The following is a 22,757-nucleotide window of genomic DNA, read 5'->3' as shown; positions in this document are numbered from 1 at the left end:
CCTTGCATGACAGTCCAACGCACTAACCATCATGACACGGGTACTACGAAATTTTAAATGGAACTACGAATATCATTGCTCTAGGATAACAAGCGCAAAATCTAAGCGATCACTTCAAAAAGCTTCTGAGCGCAACGATAAGATCACCATTGGTACTACTTATACGCAGCCCCTTAAATTAGAGATGACTTTCTAGATGCATCGTTTTCAATAAATGAATTAAAAAAAGTTGTTGAGAAAGCTAAAATGAAAAAGGCGCCAGGAGATGATCGTATTCCTTTTGAGCACTTTGCTTGAGTGCTTTGCTCTTTATATTGTTTATAAACGACATAACAGATGTAGTCAAAGGCGGAATTTTGTTTGGAGGAACTACCATACCTGCACTTTTGTATGCAGACGACAAAGTCTTCTTTGCAGAGACGGTGGATAGACTGCAAATGATTATGAATAGGCTAAACGGCTATTGTAATCGCTGGAATTTCGACATAAAACTATCAAAATCCATGACACTGATATTTAGGGCGGGTGGCGGCAGGTCTGCAAGAAACGAAAAGTGGACATTCAATAACGAGGCAGTCGAAATTGTTCGAGAGTATAAATATCGGGGAGTTCTATTTACTTCGAATCTAAATATGAAAAAACATCTAGAACTGAAACTAACGGAGACAAAACGTGCAATTTCAACTGTGTGGGAACGCTGCACAAAAAGTGACTGCATTGACCATAGTACAAAACACAAACGGCTTCCGAGAAATACCCCAAACTTCATGCTGTATGTGGAAACAGGGCTGCCTCCGATAATATTGCAAACTCTTAGCATGCATTTCAACTATATTGTCAAAGTCTTGCAAATGAATGATGCAAGAATACCCAAAGTCATACTGAAGTGTTTAATTATGGTGGCAGGACATATGGCAACGGAATGCGAAAGATTGGCGGATACCTGGAGTATGAATCTGATGGTAACTCAAAAATAACAACCTTCCCTGCTGAGGAAAAAGTTGATATACTTGTAGAAAAATATGGTCACATCTTGTACGACAGAAACGCATCTGAGGCCCGTTCGTCGCTTTCTAGATGTTATTATAACCGTTTAAACTTCTGCCTTGGTAACAATACATACCTTTTTAACACTATGCCATTTATTAAATAAAATTAGCACTATTTTTAAAACAAGAGGAGAATTACTTAAACTTAACTTCAACTTCTCAAAACCAATAATCTGTTTAAGGAAAGGTATAATTTTTTTCTGTCGTTCTGTGTTATCTGAACAGGTATTGTATATGAGTCAATAAGCGTGAAGGTCGCTTACATATTTTATTAATTTCCAAAAATACAAAATTCTGTTCTCGCGGTCGCTTGAGAACCGGCATTACGAAACGAGTAGCAAGGCAATGCTTCAGGGTTAGTTCCAAATACACAATTAAAACTCGCTACAATTTCTTCAATAAATAGTTAAGTATTTTATTTCTAAAATTAATCAGTCCATCTGTGTGGTGTAATGATACCAACCCCGTACACCAACAACAACAACAATAGTAACATATTTTAGTCCATTAATTTCCTTTTCCGCTTAAATAAAATTAACGTTTTAAATAAATTAGAAAATGCTTTGGATCTTGAATGACCATTGTAAATTGTCTATCCAAGTTATGCACTTGATAGGCTACTATTTGATTGGTATTCGTTGTATATGGATATTCACTCATAGTTGACGCATACAGAACCCCACGAACTTGAGACTTTCGACGCTCCATGTAGCCCATTTTGTAATTATGTGGCCAGGTTTGAGGAACTGTCGATACCAGATCACATTGTTCGGGGACATGCTCTGCGTAGAAATTATTGGTGAAGGCAGCATTATAAAATCGATGACACAAGCCGTGAGATGTTAAAGTGCCTGTGCCTGGTAAAATAGCCGATCCAACTTGATACATTCCACAAACACCCATATTCCAGTTCTGATGGCAGTTCCGGGATAGAGTTCCTTTGCTTTTGCTCGTGTGAATGCATTGCACATTTTTGGCTGCTGCTGTAGGTTTGAATCTATCGAACCAATCAAATCCTGGTCCAGCCATGTCGCAAGCTGTTGTTAGAAATAAGAGTTAAAACTTACAAATGAAATAATTTAGTTACTGCACTTACCATCAATTTCGCCTAATCTTTGATATCCAAACATTGTTCCAGCTCGTATAGCTATTCGAGCGCCAAGACTAAAACCAAAAACATAACCATTACGGGGATGATATCCTCTAAATTCGAGTTCGTCAAGCTTTTCTTTGAGGATATTCGATAGTATGTTGGCATGATGCGTTAGCATTAGGTAATGTGGAATTGATGCTGCGATTTCATAATCCATGCAAATTATACATCCTCCTCGGTATATTTCTAGATCTATAAATTGTGGGGAGATTTTCGAAGTATGAATTTATTATGTTTTTTTGTGTTTTGCTGAGAATAGAAAAAGTATCAAGGAATTTACTTGTCTTTAGATCTTGAACCCAATTTTCTCGGCAACTTCCTTTCCATCCGTGAACGATAATGGCATACGTTGTGCTGCTATTTCTTTGGCATTCGCTATACAAATAAAAAGAAGGATAAATAATATTATAGATTTGTTACTTTTAAGTGGTTCCGAAATCATAAACATTTAATTCGAAGGGATTATTTAAACAGAGTATAACATGTGAAAGTGGAGGAAATGATCGTACAAAGTAAATTTTTAAATAATGAAGTTTTTCTAATAACAGGTTTCATTCTCAACCGCGAGTGATCTGTTCATTTTTGGACAGTTGTTGATTATTGTTGTTATTTCAAAAAAAAAAATGTATATAATGGTAACGAATTTTTAAGAACGTTACAAAATATAGTTAGAGAAAGAACAAACCGCAGGGATCTGTTCTTTGAACTATTGTTGTTAAGACAAATAATAATAAATTGTCTAAGGACCAAGTCAAAAAGAACGCGGTCCGACGTTACTACCAAAATGCACCGCTACCCCCAACCGTTCTATTGACCCAGATCTAAAAGTCAAGTAAAAGAGTTTACTTGCCACAAATAAAAACTATATGGCAAGTATTGCATTTATACAAGAATTCGAAGTCGAGATTTTAATAAAACATGATATCACGAAGGTAGAGAAGTCGAATAAAGTGGGGCCCGATTCCATTCATCTAATTGTCTGTTTATGATTAAAAAAAAATTAAACACTTTTTGTTCAAAATTCAATATCCTGAAAACGGGTCATCATATTTTTACGAAATTGAAATGGAAAACGTATATTTATTAAGAGCTTAATTGCATAATAAAGATTGGCATATCTAGGCTGAAGTCTAACTGCAAAACTCGTCACTTTGTGCAGGATGACCATGGCGAATTCGCTCTGCTCCATAAAGGTTGAAAACAACTTATCAGAACCGTGCAATGTAAAAAAGGCTTTATGCAAGGCTGCCATGCCATTTCTTTAACATCGTTCACTCATTGAAAAAACAAACTATTCTTTTACAAATAATGAAATTTGAAGGACGTGTTGTCCAGAAATAAAGTGTCTCGTGATTAATTTAAATTGTGTTTTATTTACTTGGACTAACACGTTCTTGAAGAAAAAGTACAGAGGTCCCACGTCAACACTAGGCAGTATCTGTCAAAAGTCAGTCCAATTACTAGCATATGCTGATGACATTGACGCATTCATGCGGTCATCAAGATGGACCTACAACACCGACATCTAGGACATAACTTTGATATTGTTAAGGGCTTCGTCTACCCAGGCTTCCGCTACGAATGCAGTAAACAACACCAGAGCTGAGATCAAAAAAAGAATTACTCTTGCTAACCGGTGTTTCTTTGGGCTAAGAAAGCAATTGAGTAGCAAAGCCCTCTCTTCAGCTACCAAGGTGTCGCTATATAAGACTTTCATCACCCCGTTCTGATATACGGTGAAGAAGTATGGACTATGACAAAAGCGAATGAAAGCACCATGGCGCTCATGAAAACCAATGCTCCGGCCCGAACAGAACACACCTTAGGTAATTTTGAAATTTGACAAGTAAAAATTATGCCATTATTTAAAATTGAACATAATATCCTTAACAAACGCAACGAAATTGTATTCACAAACATTAAGTTAAACATTTTGCAGTTTCAGTAAACAAGTTATGCTTCGGCTTCAGCTACGTTACGTTGGGCTTGCTTTGAGGTTGCTTGGAATGGCTGCGTTCAATCTCGTGTTGGATAGGGTATCTTAGACAGGTGGATTTTTAGATACCTTGTTGATCAAGTTGGATAGCTGTCAAAAAATAAAAACAACCTAGCAAATTGGTCATCTACAAAACCAAAACAAAAAAGGCAATTTTGAAATTAAAAAAAATCGTAATTACCTACTAAAATTCGGAGGCAAATAGCTTCTTAATCGTCTATTATGTACAGAACATCCTCAAATATAACTTAAACTAACATTTTGTATCTTTTTGTTTACCAACAAATACAAAAAGCTAAAATCAATTTTCAAGTTTCTTAAAATTCAACCATGTGTTCTGTCAGATACCTACATACATACATACTCCAAAAATTCTTGGATACCTTTTTTGACATCTCAGCTGTTTTTAATTAGGTGTTATTTTAAACGTAATACACTAACAAAAAGGTATCCAATATGTCATTTTTTAAAATGGCGCTGTTATTTTTTTTAAATACAAAAATATAAGTTTTGAAATCGAAAAAATTAAATTTTTCGCGGAAGTAGGTTACATAGCCTATAAAAACCGAAGGGAATCCATCCAAAAGCAAATGTATTTTGTCTGTTGACTTTTGTACAGCTGTTGAGCTGTCAGACAAAGCAAATGTTCAGCAAATTTGAACTAGAGCTTCCGTTTGGAGTCACATTACGTAACATTACGTTATTTCCTTACGATTGTCAAATGAAACGTGAGGTCGAAGCTTCGTTTTGATAGCATGCATTGAATTTCTATGGCTGAACTCGTAAACGTCAGGCGAAGCCGACGCTGAAGCGTGTTAGTATTTCAGCTACTATAATAGTTTTTTAAACAAAATTTCTGACCCTGATATTTCTGGGAATCGTAGTCACAATTAACCACTTGACTTTTGGATCGTTTTTCTTTCGGCAACGTAACAGTCTATGTCAATACTCGACAATCAATTATATTGTACATACAAATTGAGATGTGCGAATTGGTCATAAGCAAATATGTATGAAAAGGATATAGTCCTACAACTAACCATTTTGTGCGCGGGTAACGCGGCATGAATGGAGGGATATTTTGACGCATCCACACTGATAGTTTCATTTGCCAATCCTATTTTCGTGGCTTGAGTAACTTTTCACAGGGTTCATGGTTAAAATCATTGAAAAATGAAAGATATATTTTTTAATGAAAACAAGAATCCGGAATTGACACCTTTTAACAAGACTAACTTAAGTTAGTAATAATCAATTTCATTTTCGCTACTTTAAATTTCTGTATGAGAATACTGCCTAAGTAAAATTAATAAAGAGACCGTTCTCATTGTAAATCAAGTCTAAGTTTTAGATCATAACCATGAATAAATGACCACAATATTTCCTTATAATCAAAATAATTATAACTCCGGATCAACTCAAGGGGAGTAATTTCAACCTTCAAGATTAAAAATAATAAAAATAGAACCTTAAGAAAGAAATACACTAAAATAATGCTAAAAGCTAGAACCCTCTATTGTTTCCTCATTAAGCTTACATACATAACATAATATTGTCATCAATGTACTTTGGGGAAATTAAATGTGTACAAAAAATAATCAATTAAAGAATCGAACAAAAAAAATACAAACTTTGTCTTAATCGCATTGATTAGCATATCTTCAATCGTGAAAATAAGAAGGTCCCACTTATCATCAATACCTCTGGAAATAAAAATTATAGATTCCATTTTTGTTTTAAGTTACGACTATGGTCCTAAATTGAAAAGAATAAGAAAATATTATAAACATTATGACGTTTTCAAGTTATTCATTAATCATCAGTCATATTTATAGATTTCAAGTTTAAATTTAGAAAAACCTTGTTAATATCGAGTTTCTTTCGTCTCGACATGATAATGTAAATTCTTTAAAAAAAAATGCACATGAATTGTGACCGAAATTTTTGTGGCTTTACCAATGACAATTTTTTAAATTTATGATAGACACACGTTCTTTTTTTTTTCTTAAGTCTTTGGGGCTTGAACTTGAACTTCATTGTAAACTAAAATGGTTTTCATAATGATAAAAAGATTGATTTTTCATCCATAAACTATGGGGTGAAATAATTATATTATTGATTAAATTTGCCAATTAATCTTAAGGAGACACGGTATTTTCCAATGTTCATTCAGAGATCTTTTGAACCTAAGAGATATTTGCTGTTTGGTGCTGCTGTTGAGAAGCGCTTATAAATTTTGACTTATACACAATCGAAAATAAAGGATGATTTTTTTTTTTTTTCAAAAAAAAAAAAAAGCATGCAATTCAAAATAATGCATAGAATTTATATTTGAATCAATAGTAAGGTCCATATAATTTAATGTTTGAAGATTATATCATGCAAATGTTGACTTGGACTGCGTCTCAAATCCACCCGCTTAGTCCAATGTTGGCATACTCCTTCCAACTATTCGGCCGGTATCTCACGAATAAATAAAGCGGGCTTGTCTGTATAGACATGAGCTTTAGTAAAGCTCAACAAAAAAGTCTAAAGGCGATGACCGGTCCCAAATGTAAAATAAAATTTTCACCGAACTCGCCTCTCATTTTGGGGAAAAAAAGAAAAAAAGCTGAATTCCAAAACCTCAAAATTGCATTGAGAATGTATTTGGTTTTGATGGTAACAAATTTTACTTGAGTGCGCTCATTTTCAAAAATGAAAATTATAAAAAATAGGCACGATGGGACAAAACCGTCTATCGAAGCTTTCTCTCCGATTTACTCCGAGAACTGGATTTCAACGAAACCATCAACGATTTTTCGTTAACCCTAATATTTATTTTAGATAATTCTTTTTTCCATACAAAACGGCGCTGCACAAAAGGACTAGAGCTGCTCGCGAGCTTTACGAGCAGAAGAGGAGAGAGGAACACCGGATTCTTAGATGGAAAAAATAGAGCATGAGAAGCGAGCGATCGAGGAAATAGAGGGATGTCACAACAGGAATAAGGTTCTTAAATTTTACCAAAAGGTAAAAAGAAACCTCCAAAGGGTACCAGCCACAAACCGAAGCCTGTAAAGACTGTCAGGGGAATATCCTTGTAGAACCGCAGTCGATGCTGAGAATATGGAAAGATCACTTCTCCAAATTATATAACGGCGATGACGAACCGAACTCCGCTGTAAGGGAGATAGAACCACTCAACCTCGGCGACGCAGATCAACAATTCCGCCTACCCGACCTTGACGAAGTGAAGATAGCTATTTCTAAACTTAAATCAAACAGAGCTGCTGGAGCTGACGGCATCAAAGCAGCAGTTGATGACTTGGTACGGAGCATGCACCAACTCATCTGCAAAATATGGTCGGAAGAAAGCATCCCCGATGAGTGGAATCTCAGCATAGTGTGCCCGATACATAAGAAAGGAGACCCTCTAAACTGCGCCAACTACAGAGGCATCAGTCTCCTTAACATTGCAACTATGGCAGATCTTGGAAAAACCCCAGGAGCTTTAAATCGATACCCACCATCTCTTTATCGATTTTAAAGCCACGCATGAGAGCATCTATAGTAAAGAGCTCTATCGAGCAATTTCTAGTTTTTTTCATCCCTGTCAAACTTATCCGTTTGTGCAGAATGACGATGGAGAATGCACGCTGCTCTATCAAGGTCGGAAAAGATCTTACCGCTATTAATAGAGACAACGACACCAGTGCTGAAATCAAACGAAGAACAACTCTTGCAAATTGCTGCTTCTTTGGACTTAGAAGGCAATTGAGAAGTAAAGTCCTCTCTCTTGAGCATCTAAAATCACCATCTATAAGACACTCATCATCCCGGTTATCATTTATGGCGCTGAGGCCTGGACCCTGTCAAAGAAAGATGAGAGCGTCTTAGGATGCTTCGAGAGAAAAATTTTTCGGGTAATTTTTGTTCCCGTACGCACTGTACGGGCTGTACAGCGAGAATTAAAGCCCAACGGCTTAGATGGCTAGGTCATGTAAAGCGAATGGACATCAACGCTCCAGCCCGGAAGGCCTTCGAATCCAATACCGAGGACGGCGCAGTAGAGGAAGACCGCTACTCAGGTGGCGCACCCAGGTGGGAAAGCCTCAACCAACTTGGCGTGCGAAACTGGAGACAGCTAGCTAGGAACCGAGCTGGCTGGAGATGCATGTTGGTTGAGGCCCAGGTCCGCCCGGACTATAGCGCCACCTTAAGTAAGTTATTCTTTTTTCCTTTTATATTTATATGTGTTTGTTCAATACTAAAAGATTCTACTTGGTCTTACAAGAAAAAACTGGTATACTTTATTTTAAAACTAATTTGGGGCGCAGGGCCTCCGCTCCTAAGGCCTCTGTACCTCTAAATCCGGCCCAGGTCTTAAGTCAAGTGAAATCAAAAACAAAATTATAAATCAATAAACTGCATTCTAAAAGGTTTCATACCATATATGTACAGTACATAGAAAAGAAATGTCAAATTGAATTTGCACATGCAACCTTGAGATTATACAATTTTGAAATAATTATTTTATCTTCCTTGTCGCAAAACTATTTAATCGAACTAAAGCTTGTTTTTTTTAAAAAGGGAACAAATATTATTTTATGTATGTACGAATTTTGAAATAAGGTCATTTCTTAAATTTTAAAAACAAATAGATCTGTTTCCTTTCTCTGAATTTAATCACGAATTCTATCAATTTATTCTCAATAGTACAGAAAATAATAAAATCTTAAATTGAATGTTTAAATTTAAATTTAATTATGTTTATTAAATATATAAATAAATACAGTACATTGATTTAAAAATGTTTCCCATTGTCCTCGATCAAACTTGTCTCGTTTTTATTCTAAATTAAAATTCAGAAGCTATATTCCTACCTTATTGAAACTAAAAAGTATCATTGAATAACAAATTCAAAACAAAGGAAATGATGAAAAGATAAACAGAGAATTTATCATGAAAAACTTGTTTAAAATTAAGGAATACCGCTTTCAATTCAAAAAATAAACTTAAAGTTCTTTAACCCGTTATCGAACCTCGAACTTAATTGTATTTAAATTATTATTTCTTATTATATTTTAAGGAAATCACATTTAGAACTATTTAATAATCTTAATTTAATCAATTTTCTATTATAATAAGGCCAAAACGTGTCGTGATATTTTTTCCTCATTTGCAATATATATGATAAACATATTGCACTGACATTGATTTCTGTTATTTATCTAAGTTCGTTATCTTATTTTTAAAACTTTTGACAGAACTCTCACTTTCATCGAATATTCACACTATCATAGTTGAGAGTAACAAAAATTATAATTTTTCAATAAAACGGATCTAATAAAAGTGCCCAGAGCATTTTATTCTTTCACCTTTTTTTGAATTAGTTTGAAGTTTTTTTTACAACTATGTTAATTTATCCTCATAAATTATCTGAATTTGTTGAATTTTTATGGTGCACACTCATTGATCTTTATTTTTGTTTGCATAAATTTAAAAAAAAATCATAACCATCAGCACTTTCACACTTTATTCACTAATGAGTTCTTTTGCTTATGGACTTACTGATTTTCTTGGAAAGAAATCACTCGACGATACCACGAAGAAAAAAAGTATCCTTCTGCAAAAGGAACCATCATCGCCATAAAAAGGATCCACACGAGACAAGTTGCCATTTTTCCGACCGAAAACATTGTCGTTATTATGTCAAAATTTCAAATTTAAATTTATATCCGTTATAGCGCACGCGCTTCTTAACAAACCGAAAGCTAGACTTAAACTAAAGTCTAGTCTAGAGAAATTTTAAGTTGAAGATACTTCTCAGACACTGTTTCATCTCAGAAAGTCCAAAATCAAAAAAGAATAACACAATCAAAAGAAGTATCTATAATGATGCCAAAGAGTCCGGAAGAAATTCACAAAACTAGATGGAAATTTGTTTATAGAAGATTATTTACCGCTATTGAGCAAACGGCAGAAAAGACTCACAAGTAGGGTTATGCAAACAGTAAAAAAAGCTTATTTAAAATTTTAATTGGATCTTACCCACGTGTCATTAATTTATTCCCAATAATTTAATTAATTCGTGATTTTGACTCTTAAGTTTTTTTGAGAAAAATCTCAAATTATTAAGAGATGCTTTTGGAGATTTGGTCAAAGTTGAAATTGAGGGAATTTACCTTTTTCTTTGACTTGGATTTGATGACTCTTTAAAGGGAAATTTTAAAAATAAAAGTGTTTTCTTTAGTCTTTGGCTTGCAGTTTTTTTCGCTCTCAATAATTGAACTAGTTATGTAGGCCTATTATTCAAAATAGAAGCTATTATCGATGATCTACATAATCTTGAACTATATTAGTTATTGGAAAGCTATATACTTTCACTTTTTTGTTTGAAATCAATTTTAAGTACTTACACGTGCTACAAGAGGCTTAAATTTAAATGAATTGAAATACATTTCAGTTTATTTAATTCTTGACTCATGAATATACGAACTTGTATACAATGTTGTTAAAGAATGGAATAAATTGTAAATGGAATCTTCAAAAATTAAATTTACTTAAAAGATTGCATTTATTTAATTTAAAATCCAGGAAAATGAAATATATATTCATTTGTTTAGCCTTAAAATTTCCTTAAAAGTAGTTTTGGTGCCGAAATCACAATCTCTTCTTCTTCTTCCAAACATGTGAAAAGCGGCGGTGTCACCGTGATTATCAAAATCACGATGATGGCTCTGAAGAAAATTGGCAGCTGGGCTACGAGCAGAGAATAGATGTTAATCAGAGCAAAACTGAAGTGATGTTCTTTAGGACTAAACATTAAAATACCGCCTTGGCCCTTAGCCTTGAACATGAGAACGAACAAAGAATGAACAAATTGAAGAACGTGAAAAAGTCAATTTCAAACAAAAACACTTTTAAATTATAAGATACCAATTGACACTTACATATGTGCATTTTGTTCTCTAAACAAGACAATTTTGTAAAAACAATTTGGTAGTAACGAATTGCAGTGTGGTTGCTACGAACTGTCAAACTCTATTCGCGTTCCACATACCATCCACACTGCAACGAATAAATTATTCGCGCTCAATTTAACCTCAATATTATACCAGTCTTGTTTTGTTTTTGTGTGAAAGATCATGGTTGAGGAAAATGTTGAGAAAAGGGCAATTCAATTCATCGCTGTCTGCGAATAGAAATAAAGCTCATGTGAAATAAAAGTCAAAATATGCGAACATCCACAGTTCGCAGTTCGTAGCTCATGTGCAAGATGCTTTAAACCTACCCCGACTCAACGGTCAAAACCTGTCCTTATCTTCCAGTACGAAATATCTAGTAGTCATTTGATGACTACTGTGCTTGAGAAGAAATACAACATCGACAAACTAAAGAAGGTTCAAAGAATAGCTAGTGTTGGCACAACAAGGGCCTTTCGATCGTGCCAGAAGTAGATCGATGAAATAGTTGCAAAAGACTTCAATACCACTATATTTACTGATGGTTCATAGATTGAGTGTTTAGTTGGGGCGGGAATTTTCTTTGAGTCCCTAATGGCTGAATCACAAACACGCCTCAGCTTCGGCTTCGTCTGTTTCGAGGTTGCTTTAAATGACATTTCTACTATTTCATCCCTCCAAAGAGCAAATATTTTGTTTGTTAACATTTTTTCCAGCTGTTGAGGTGTCAGACGAAGCAAATGTTCAGATAATTGAACCAGACTTTCCGTTTGGAGTCACATTACGTTACATTACGTTCTTTTCCTTACGATTGTCAAACGAAACGTGAGGTCGAAGTTCCATTGTGATAGCATGCATTGAATTCCTACGGCTGAACCGTAAACATAAGGCGAAGCCGAAGCTGAAGTGATTCAGCCATAAATGTCTTCTGAAAGTGTATTTCAAGATAATTTACAAGCTAATCGAGAAACATGCAAACACAACTCAAAATATAAAAACCGCTATCTGCACTGACAGCTATAAATTTGGCCACAACATCCTATATATTGGTCCAGAAATTTCGATATAAACTATTCAGCCTAAACATAAACTTTTGTGTCATTCTTATTTCAGGTCATAGTGGTATTGATGAAAATGAAGGGACTGATTAGTTGGCCCTGTTAGAAAGAAAGGCAAAATATTCCTCTTGCAGTAAAACGCAAGTTTTTTTTTTAACTTCCCATAAATAGTTATATCGGTCCGATTTGTCGATTTGAAAATGTTGAGATTTCTTGACGTTTCAAGGTCCCTAGATTCGATATAAAGGATCTTTAAAGAGATGTACGCGCGTGCGTGTGTACGTATGTACGTTCGCCCGTCCGTACGTCCATAGCTCAAGAACCAGTAGAGATATCGACTTCAAATAAATTTTGTTGTACAGATACTAATGCCGAAAGCAAGGGCGGATCCAGACTTTTCATCAGGAGGGGGTCACACACTTAGATGAGTTTTTACTCTCCGCTTAAAAATGTTCTTTAATGTTTTGTAAAGGAGTCTAACAAAATTTATATAACATAATGTGTACGAGTATATTAACCTAACCTTTACACATTTTAATTGCTAAAATGATAACTTTAGTTATCAAATTATTTAAGAACACTGTTTTCCAGCAAAGTATGGTCTAACTATTTAATGTGTATGAATCCCTACATATGCCATATTTAAGAGCTAAAACACAATAATTTAGAGGGTTTTTGCTGCATTTCACGCAAAAATGTAAGAACATTTTTTTGAAGCGTAGCTTTTTTTTCAAAAATAAAATATACGTCTCTTGCATCCATTTCTATTTATACTAAAAACGCTAAAAAAATTCAAAAATCCATAAAGTGAGAGAGGATCTGATATGAAGAAATGCCGGGCTTTTTTGACGAAGTTTTTCGAACTCTATTTTCGGGAGTCTATTATTACTATCGCTATCAGTTTGCTTACTCGTATTTTGATCTTAAAGGAGTCAACAAAACTTAAAATTTTTTGAGAGAAAAATGTTTGGTTCTTGAATTTAAGTAAATAGGTGCTTTTGAGTACCTACATAGCTTCTCTAAAAAAATAAATTAAAATAAATTAAGGTAAACAAATAAGTTGGGAAGAAACGTTCGTGTGGCACTCACATATTACACGTTTCAGAATCTCTTTTCGCTTCAAATCGCAAGAGATTCAAAGCTTGTATATCAATAGATATGACCCGTTTATTATGTTTTTCAATTAGCCATTACTTTAACAAAAGTGTCACTTTTGCTGTTTTTGGGACAAATATATTATTGAAATTCGTGTTTAAATATTAGTACTAGAGCATCCAAAGCAAATTAACTTCGAAAGTACATTTATTTAAATTTTAAAATCTTTTAAGATCTTTTGTATTCAACCAATTTTAAAATAAACAAAATGCTCGACTGGTTATCTAGAACTTGCTAATTTCTTCCAAATAGTCTGTTTAAAAATATTCCCTACATTTTAAGATTTAAAATTGTACCTGCAAAATAAGTTTTTCTCAAAAACTATACCATTTTATTTCTAAAAAAATCTAAATTAACTTATTTTTTTTTCGAAAATTATTTTAAATTTTGTCTTAAAATAGTTTTGGTAATCACTAAACAAAGAGCTTATAAAATGTATATTTTACTTGTAAATTTCGTCAAACAAAATTAATATTTTTTAAAAATAAAAAAAAATACATTTTTGATCATAAAAAATCTTCATCAATTTAATCATTTGACTATCAAAAAGAGCTTGCACAGAAAGAGTAGATTATTGAAATCGGTTCATTAGTTCTTGAGAAAAATTAAAAAACAAAACAAAAGGTAATTGAGGGGTACCCTTCTGGAGTAATACCAAAATATGTTTTTCTTGTAGAAAGAAGCTAAATTAAGAACACAAAGTTTATAGAAAGTTTTAGAAAAATCATATGTTTGAACCAAAAAAATTGTGTGGGGACTGCTGTTATTTTTCGTATTAATAAAATGTAAAAAATACGCCTTACGCTTATCGGCTCAAAACCTTAATTTCAATCAACACAATTGTTTGGACTGTAGGAGCCAGGAAAGACAGACAGACTAACGGAATCGGGGTACCCACTTTTTTCGACTCTACCGTCGTAATGTCATATTTGATTAAAAGCTCTAGATCGAAATTGTTTACTAATACAGAACATACCATATAGTTATTATAGGTCGCAAGTAAAAATCACTTCAATTTTCGCTATTAATGTGTGTCAAACAAATTTTATAATAAAATTGAAGGCTAATTTGATGAATTTAAAGGCAACTTAATATAAAATTGATGATCTCTTATTCAAATAATTTATAATATAATGGTAGTAATATCCATTAACGCAATACGATTAGTTTTGAATTGAAGGGAATTCCTACGCAAAAGCAAACAAATTATCTCCAAGGGAGGGGGGGCTCATGACCCCTACGACCCGCCTGGATCCGCCATTGGCAGAAAGGACTATTAAAAACATTGAGTGGGTGGTTTTTTTTTACTATATCAATTTAAAAAAACAATTGAACATTTTGGCTAACCCAAAAAAATCTCACGAACCAATTACGATAGAGACTTGAATTAAATTTTATATTATATATTGTAATGCGATACCAAAAATATATTTTTTTGAACGGTTTTTTATAAATCAGAAAAACTAAAATAAAATATTTGTTACCTACCTCGAAAATTGTTGTGAAGTTAGAAGTAGATCCCAATCGACGAACTAAATTAAGAAGGCAGAACGCAGAAGTCTTTACAGAACAAGAGTTTATTAGCAAGTGAATAAAAAAATATTATACAAAGATAAGAAAAGATTATATAACAGAATATTTATGTTGAATGTATAAGAGCTTTACGTTACAGTTTTACTTTACAATAAAAATTTTACGAAAAAAAAATGATTTCATCTCCAAAACAATTTTGTGCAACGAAAAATGACGTTTTTGACATCTGGTCAAATTTTGAGTAAAAACGAATTGACAGTTTTTTTTATAAAAAAATAAAAACTTAAAAACACATTACTCAAAGTTGGTAAATATTGATTTTCGACTAAAATATCTCTATAGCTCAAACTTTGAGCTTTTGACTTTAAACTAACTTGACCTTCTAAAAAATATTGTTGTGAGCATTCAGTAAAATTTTGAGAAAAATTGAATTGACAGGTTTTTTTTTTACAAAATTAAAAACCATTCCAAAAAAATTAATAAAAGTTAGTAAACTTATTTTATCTCACAGAAAATATTGTTTCGATAATCAGGAAATTTTTCACAAAAATCCAACAGTCCGTTTTTTCGTAAAAAAATTAAAAAAAAAGATTCTACGCAAATTTGGTAAAAATTGATGTTCTGTTTTGAATATCTCATGAACAATAGAAGATATTGACTTTAAATTCATTCCATTCATCCAATTTGTATTTGTTTATATACGAAATAAAAACTTTTAATTGGTTTTCGACTTAAAAACTGGTAAGCAAAAATAGATTTTGTAATCAAACTATTTCATTATATGCAAAATATTTTTGGTAATTTTAAAATTTTTAAGAATTATTCAACTGACAACTTTTTTAACAAAACACGAAAACCTACAAACTTTTAAGCAAGACAAATCGACACAAGGGATGGGAAGTTAAAAAATACCCTTCTATTGAACTTTTATGCAGATCCAGGCATGTTCACGGCAATATATACCGGACATTGTCCAATAGGAAATAGCTGCGAAAACCAACACTTTGACCAACTTTGATTCAATTTTCTTGTAAATATTCTTTCTTGGCCAACTTTCAGAAGGGAAATTGAATATAATATTATTATTACCTTAAGTGAATATCACAAAGTTACCAAAGTCGTCTCTACAGCAAATTATTAAAATACAGAGGAAATTAAGTTTTGAATATTTAAATTAAAAAGTGTTTAGAAAGTTTTCTACAATAAAATATTCTTTTTCATTTCCGGCATTAAGCGTTTTTCGGGGTTTCCTGATATTGTCTTTTAGGATTTAGGGTAATAGATGTTCTGTATTTTTCTATTTTGTGTTTTCTTGATTCTGTTTTTCACAATTTTAGTTTTCTGAATTCAAAATTTCTGGATTGTGTCCGTTTCTCATATTTATTAGATAAAATTAAATGGAAGGCTTCTATAGAAAACTTCAGTTAAAGATGTTTTTTTGGTGCCGTGACATCAGGGCAAGTGTCATAAGACTAAATTTTAACGTTTGGCCTTATGTCGCTTTCAGAATGTTTCATAACGCCAAATTTGTTTGCAAGTTAAGACCAATTTGTTTTGATATTTTTTCAATAACTAAAAGCAGTCTTTACCGTTGGAATTATGATAAGAGTAACAGCAGATAATAAGTAAATGTAATCAGGAAAGTTCCAAGCTACTCATTTGTACGAAAAAGTCGTACAATGGATGTTCGAAGTGATTTGATCTATAATTAAAATATTTTGTGAAGGCTTAAAAGTACGCAGCCAACTGTTATAATACCTGACATTAAACAATTATGTAAATTTAGAGGAAATTGTAAGCTATCCAAAAGACATGTGTGCTACAATAAAGGGTGAAGTGCAAGTGGGGTAATCGACCTACACAATGAAAACCTATTTCGGATCCCGAAATCAATTGACTCTCATAAACCTACAGATAACGAAGGTTTTAAAAATAAAATGAAAACTATAAATGAGATAAAAGAAAAAAAGAAATGTTTTAGTAAAAAGAAGCGGCATACGCGAAGTCTTCAATGAAGTATGTTCAAGCGATTGTTAGAACCCTCTACAGGTAAGCTTCTAATTTAGTTCAAGTGGCATAAGAGTTTTTAATTTGTTTGCCAAATGTTTCCAACATATTGTAGCCATTTGTATTATGTATATGGTTCAATTTGGAAAAGTAAGACCGCAGCTCATGCGTTGAAGATGTTTTGGAATTGTTCAAAACAGAAACCGTAATGAACAGTTTTGGCATGTCTCGATATGCAGATGAACCCTTTTACAGAACCACAATCTTTGAAGATGAGTTTAGATACTCAATATTTATATCATCAACAATATCAAATCCAATTCAAAACCTACCAAACACTTTCTTTTGGATGGCATTTCCAATCTTCTAAGGTGATGAAGACAAAGTTTGAAAGTGACATAAGACCAAATTGTCCTTAAGTCACTTTGGAGAGCGACATAAGGCCAACTGTTAAAATTTGCCAGTTGGCCAAATTCTAAAATTATGTCACTGCACAATTTTTTCAAAAAAGAAACAATTCCGAATTAAACTTTGTGTGGAAACCAAAAACTATTTTTTTTTTTTGAAAATTTAAATATTTCACAAAATTTTGAACATGAATCTTCATAAATATAAAAAAAAAAATCTGGCCATTTTCAAATGTTTTAAGCATAATTAGTTAGTTAGTTAATCAATATAAGTAAAAGTAGTTACTCCGATTTGACTTGATGCAAGGTCTTCAACGTCTAATCAAATCTTCACAAAAGTCTATCCTCATGTCACTTGAGGACGTTGAGGTTCAAAATTATTCATTATGGCATTAGCAACTCGGTTAAAATGCACCTTCCAACTTAGATCCAATGCTTCAACTTCATAAAATTCACAAGCACATAACATTGAATAATACTTAACCATAATTCGAGTTGAACTTGTCATAAACCCATTAGCAATGGTGCGGCACAATGCATTTTTATCTATCGTTTTTGCATTTGAAAACAAAAACCAGAATGCACCAGCAGCAGCGGCAGCAGCGGCAGCAGCGGCAGCCTAACTTAACTCAAAAACAAACAAATTCTATAATAATTTTCTGCAGAAAAACGAACAGAATAAATGCCATAACTTTGACTTTTAGAAAAATAATATTCTTTTGAGTCTTCACACTTAAATATGAAAATTAGCATCATCGTCGCGTCTTCGTCGTCGAACTCGCATCATCAACAAACGAGGCATTGGATGGACTTTACTTTTACTGCGTGTGTCCCTGTCCATCTCCATATATACAAGATGCAACTTATCTGAAAATCTTGACGTTAAACTATATGCAAAGTTTATATAACTTAAGATGTGAGTTGAAGGAGCACCTTTCAAGATGTTCGTGTTAAATGACGGAATGCGGAAGGATTTTCTGTATTTTAGATTATGAGCGAGTTGAGTGTAAGTGCGGCAACTTAGCAGGCTATATGCATGCAAATTATCCCACTGACTATAAAAGACTTGTGTTTAGACTTTACGTTTCTAAATAGCCATGAAGAATTTTTATCTCTGGTCAGGTTTTGTGTAAATTGACCGTGATTTATGGTGTGAAATTTTAGTTGTTTTTGTTTTCTAAGACTAACAATTACTCACATGTATTAACCTACCAAAGCCCATTTGAAACAATAGAATTCTTTGAGTTGTGTAAATTAAAAAAGAATGCAAAATTGCAGTCATATGAAGGTTTTAAATAAAAGTCGCAGGTAATCTTTATGGAGAATGGGGGAATGCTATGAACAAAATTAGATGACTTCGTTAGAAAATAATGCAAATGAGTGATTGAAGTCTTAAATGAGTACAATCAATTTATTGTTCAAACTAATGAATGCTTCCAATCTTTTCTATGGTTAGTGCGTTGGACTGTCATGCGAGAGGTCTTGGGTTCGATCCCTATGCCACCTTAAGTTTTTGTCACGGGTACTGCCTCTTGCGAGGAATTGACAAATTCTCAAAAAGTAATTCTTGTCATGAAAAGTGCTTTCTCAAATTTTCCGTTCGGATTCGGCTTAAAACTGTAGGTCCCTTCCATCCCTGGCAACAGTACTCGCACACAGGAATGGTTGAGAGTTGTTTTTTTATTACTTGCGACATATAGGAACTATATGGCAAGTTTTGCATTCGTGCAAAATTTCGAACTCGAGATTTTAATCAAACATGATATTACGATGGTAGAGAAGTCGAAAAAAGTGGGTCCCGCGATTCCGTCCGGTCGGTTTTGTCTGTCTGTCCACGCTCCTACAGCCTAAACCATTGCTTCGATTGAGTCCAAACTTGGAAGTTAAGGTTTTGAGCAGATTCTCGTTAGGCGTTTTTTTCATTTTTTTTTTAAGATCGAAACTAACAGTGGCCACCATACAATTTTTTTGGTCAAAAAACGAAAATTTGAATTTTCTCAAAAACAAACCGATAGATTTTCTTTAAATTTTTTCTAAAATTTAATTTTTTAATTTGACTGCTTTTAATAAGAAAAAAAAATTTTTGTATTGCTCAGGAAAGGTACCGCTCATAGAACCGTTATTTTGTTTTTTAATTTTCTCAGCAACTTATAAACCGATTTCAATAATTTTTTTTCTGAATGAGCTCTTATACTGCTTTAACAATATTTGATTATCAAAAGTGCAATTTTTTGTTATTTGGATTTTTAAAAAATATTGAATTTCATTTTTTCAAAACTCGATATCTCAAAAACGGATCAACATTTTTTTACGAAATTCAAACGTATAGCGTATATTAACAATCTCTAAACAACTGCGTACCAAAAATATTTTTAGAACAAAATTGAAAAATTTTATATATAAAAAATTAATTTAAAAAAAAACCGCTCTAACGATTTTCAAAATAAAAATTTGAAAAATCAACGGTTTTTTTTATTTATAAAATGGCATTTAAATTTTTGAAGACAAACTTCTTTTTCAGGTAAAATTTTGAATCTTAAAATATTATTTTTTAAATTATTTTAACTGTACATGAGCCCGAAAGAGCGCATTATTTTGACAAAATTGTAATAACATTCCTATCTTTCATCCAAATTAATGCATTTGGTACACATTTATATGATATATTTAATCAACAATCTAGTATCACTTTTTCAACGTATACACATTGTACCTATTTATAAAGGTATTACGTACAACTTCTACAACTACTGCTAAAATCCCAAACGCACAAAAGCCTGACTGTAAACAAAACATGAATAGCAATTTCTTGTACCTGTTTGTACCTTGTTATTTTTTTAAACTTTAACAAAATAAATAAACTGAACGTAAGAACTTCATTTTAACGCTGAAAACCTATAGTAAAGAAGGAATGTACCTTTTAGCTACCAATAACATTCCTTCATTATCATCATAAACATGTCCTTATCTATCTATCTGCATAAAGCTAAGCACGCCAATGAACTATTCTTTATTCGTTTTAGACATCTTCCTGCTACCTAACTACACAACCAATAGGCGATCGCTTTACAATTTAAACATTCATGGTCTGCCTCTTTCTTAACTTATTTATTTTCCATCCTGGTTCTTCTAATATGAAATTACAATAAAGCTATCTAAAGGAAAAAAGCTTTTAAGGAACAAGTTGAATCTATATCGAACGCATCGTAGCTTTATACATAATAGAAACCATTTTTCATATACAAAGATCGTACGGAAGTAAAAGCAGACTTATGAATGTATGTAAATAAAAACAAATATCGGTAAAAGATCCTAAACAGCTGACGTAAGAATGCAAAAGTTTGTTTCATCCCCTTATTAGATGCAATATTAAGCCATTTTGTTTTTTATATAAAGTGGCAAAGTGCATTGATATAAATAAAACAAAAACAAATTCATCAACCTTCATATGGAAGCTCTTTATGTGAAAATATATACAAGGATAGACTCAAGTAGAATGAAGGAAATTGTGTAGACTTTTTGGGTCGAAAATTAATTATCTCCCTTATTCTGCTGTCTGCTCATAGGAATGGAAATAATATTTTTCTATCGCTCCCGCTGAATTTCTCCACTTTCGATACTAACGCCACGCCAACGACTCGGCATCTGGTCCTTAAAGTTTCTGCTCATGAGAGTACTTTCATATACAAAGATCGTGTGGTTTTTTTTGACAAATTAAAAGGCATTTATATCTTTGAAGACAAACTTATTTTACAGGTATTTTTAAATCTTATATAAGTACTTTTTTAAACAGACTCTTAGCATACAGGAGCAAGTTCGTGCGACCCAGTCGTGCATTTTATTTTTTAATAGAAAAAGTTTTGGCTTTAAAAAAATGTATAAATCTTAGTTGTAAGTATTACCAATACTATTTAATAATTTTTTTCCATTTAACGTACGACTTTTACCGCTGTACAGCCCGTACAGCTCGTCGTTCCATCTTCTCCTCCACTCCCCTTCGATGCATACGGGACCGTAGATCACACGAAGCTCTTTCTCTCGAAGCGACCCAAGGTGCTTTCATCCGCTTTTGTCATAGACCATGCTTCTGCACCGTAAAGCAGGCCGGGATGATAAGGGTCTTATATAGCAACACTTTGGTCCCTCAAGAGAGGACCAGTCCTTGACTACCTCAAAGTTACGTCTGTCGATAGTGACGTTTTGACCAAGACGTCGGTGTTGTATGTTCTTTCTTGACGACAGCATCTACTTTGCTTTGCCCTCTTTAACCGTTAAACCCATTTTTGCCACCTCTACCTCAATACTAACAAAAGCCCCATTGACATCACGCTGAGTTCTTCCGATTATGTTAATGTCATCAGCATATGCCAGTAATTGGACAGACTTTTGAAAGATAGTGCCTCTAGTGTTGACGTGTGAGCTCTACACTATGCTTTCAAGCACGATGTTAAAAAATCGCATGACAGCGCATCACCTTGTCTAAAACCATTTTTGATATCGAAAGGTTCTGTTAAGTTGTTTCCAACTTTTATGGAGCAGCGTGAATTCTCCATGGTTATGCTGCACAAACAGACGAGTTTGGCAGGGATGCCAAAACTAGACATGGCACTATACAGCTCGTCCCTGTAGATGCTGTTATATACGGACTTGAAATCGATGAAAAGATGGTGGGTGTCGATTTGGTGTTCTTGGGTTTTTTCCAGGATTTGCCGTAATGTGAATATTTGATCGACTGTGGATTTTCCTGGTCTAAAACTAACACTGATAAGGACTTATCAAGTTGTTGACGATGGGCTTTAGACGTTCACACGTTACGGCAAAGAAGATTTTATAGGCGATGTTAAGTAGACTGAATCCTCTATAGTTGGCGTAGTTAAGATGGTCTCCTTTTTTCAGGATCGGGCAAACAATACTGAGGTTCTATTCATCGGGCATGCTTTCTTCCGACCATATCTTACAGATGAGTTGGTACATGCTACTAACCAACTTATCTCCAGCTGCTTTAAAGAGCTCGGCATTCAAGCCATCCACTACAGCGGCTTTATTAGACTTCAGCTTAAATATGGCAATCTTTACTTCGTCTAAGTCGGGAGGACGGGATTGTTGGATTTCATCGCCTATGTTGAATGGATAATCCTGCCTGACAGCGGAATTCAGTTCGTTATAGCCGTTATACAGTCTGCAGAAGTTGTCCGTATCCTCAGCATTGACTGCGGTTCCGCTACGATGTTGCAACTTTCGTCTTTGCAGTCTTCGGTTCTAGGTTTATGTACCTGTGAATTCATTTTACCTGTTCATAAAACTTCCGAACTTCATTCCTGCTTTTAAACCTCCCAACATTTTCGACCGCACGCTTCTCATGCCCTCTCTTTTTCCTTCTGAGAAGTCGGTGTTCTCCTCGCTTTTTTGCTCATAGAGCTCATGAGCAGCACTCGTCCTTTTATGCAGCGCC

The 22,757-nt window shown here is 33.6% G+C and overlaps 1 protein-coding gene across 1 annotated transcript; it reads right to left on the bottom strand.

Moving 5' to 3' along the window:
• Positions 1 to 1,445: 1,445 nt before the first annotated feature.
• Positions 1,446 to 10,125, bottom strand: LOC129941386 (pancreatic lipase-related protein 2). Its single transcript, XM_056050011.1, has 4 exons — positions 9,752 to 10,125; positions 2,483 to 2,577; positions 2,146 to 2,394; positions 1,446 to 2,086 (listed from the first exon to the last, which is right to left on the bottom strand). The coding sequence occupies exons 1-4, from the start codon at positions 9,877 to 9,879 to the stop codon at positions 1,584 to 1,586; spliced, it is 975 nt and encodes a 324-aa protein (XP_055905986.1). The 5' UTR covers positions 9,880 to 10,125; the 3' UTR covers positions 1,446 to 1,583.
• Between the last annotated feature and the right edge of the window lie 12,632 nt (positions 10,126 to 22,757).

The sequence above is a fragment of the Eupeodes corollae genome, chromosome 1 (genome assembly GCF_945859685.1).
Source record: "Eupeodes corollae chromosome 1, idEupCoro1.1, whole genome shotgun sequence".
NCBI lineage: Eukaryota > Metazoa > Arthropoda > Insecta > Diptera > Syrphidae > Eupeodes > Eupeodes corollae.
Note: the sequence above shows the minus strand (reverse complement) of the source record. Positions and strands in the feature narration are given on the sequence as shown.

Coding starts and splice junctions, on each gene's coding strand:
- LOC129941386 (XM_056050011.1), bottom strand. CDS start 9,879: ATGTTTTCGGTCGGAAAAATGGCAACTTGTCTCGTGTGGATCCTTTTT. Junction 2,578..9,751: donor ATTTCTTTCCAAGAAAATCA/GTAAGTCCATAA, acceptor TTATTTGTATAG/CGAATGCCAAAGAAATAGCA. Junction 2,395..2,482: donor GGTTCAAGATCTAAAGACAA/GTAAATTCCTTG, acceptor CACAATTTATAG/ATCTAGAAATATACCGAGGA.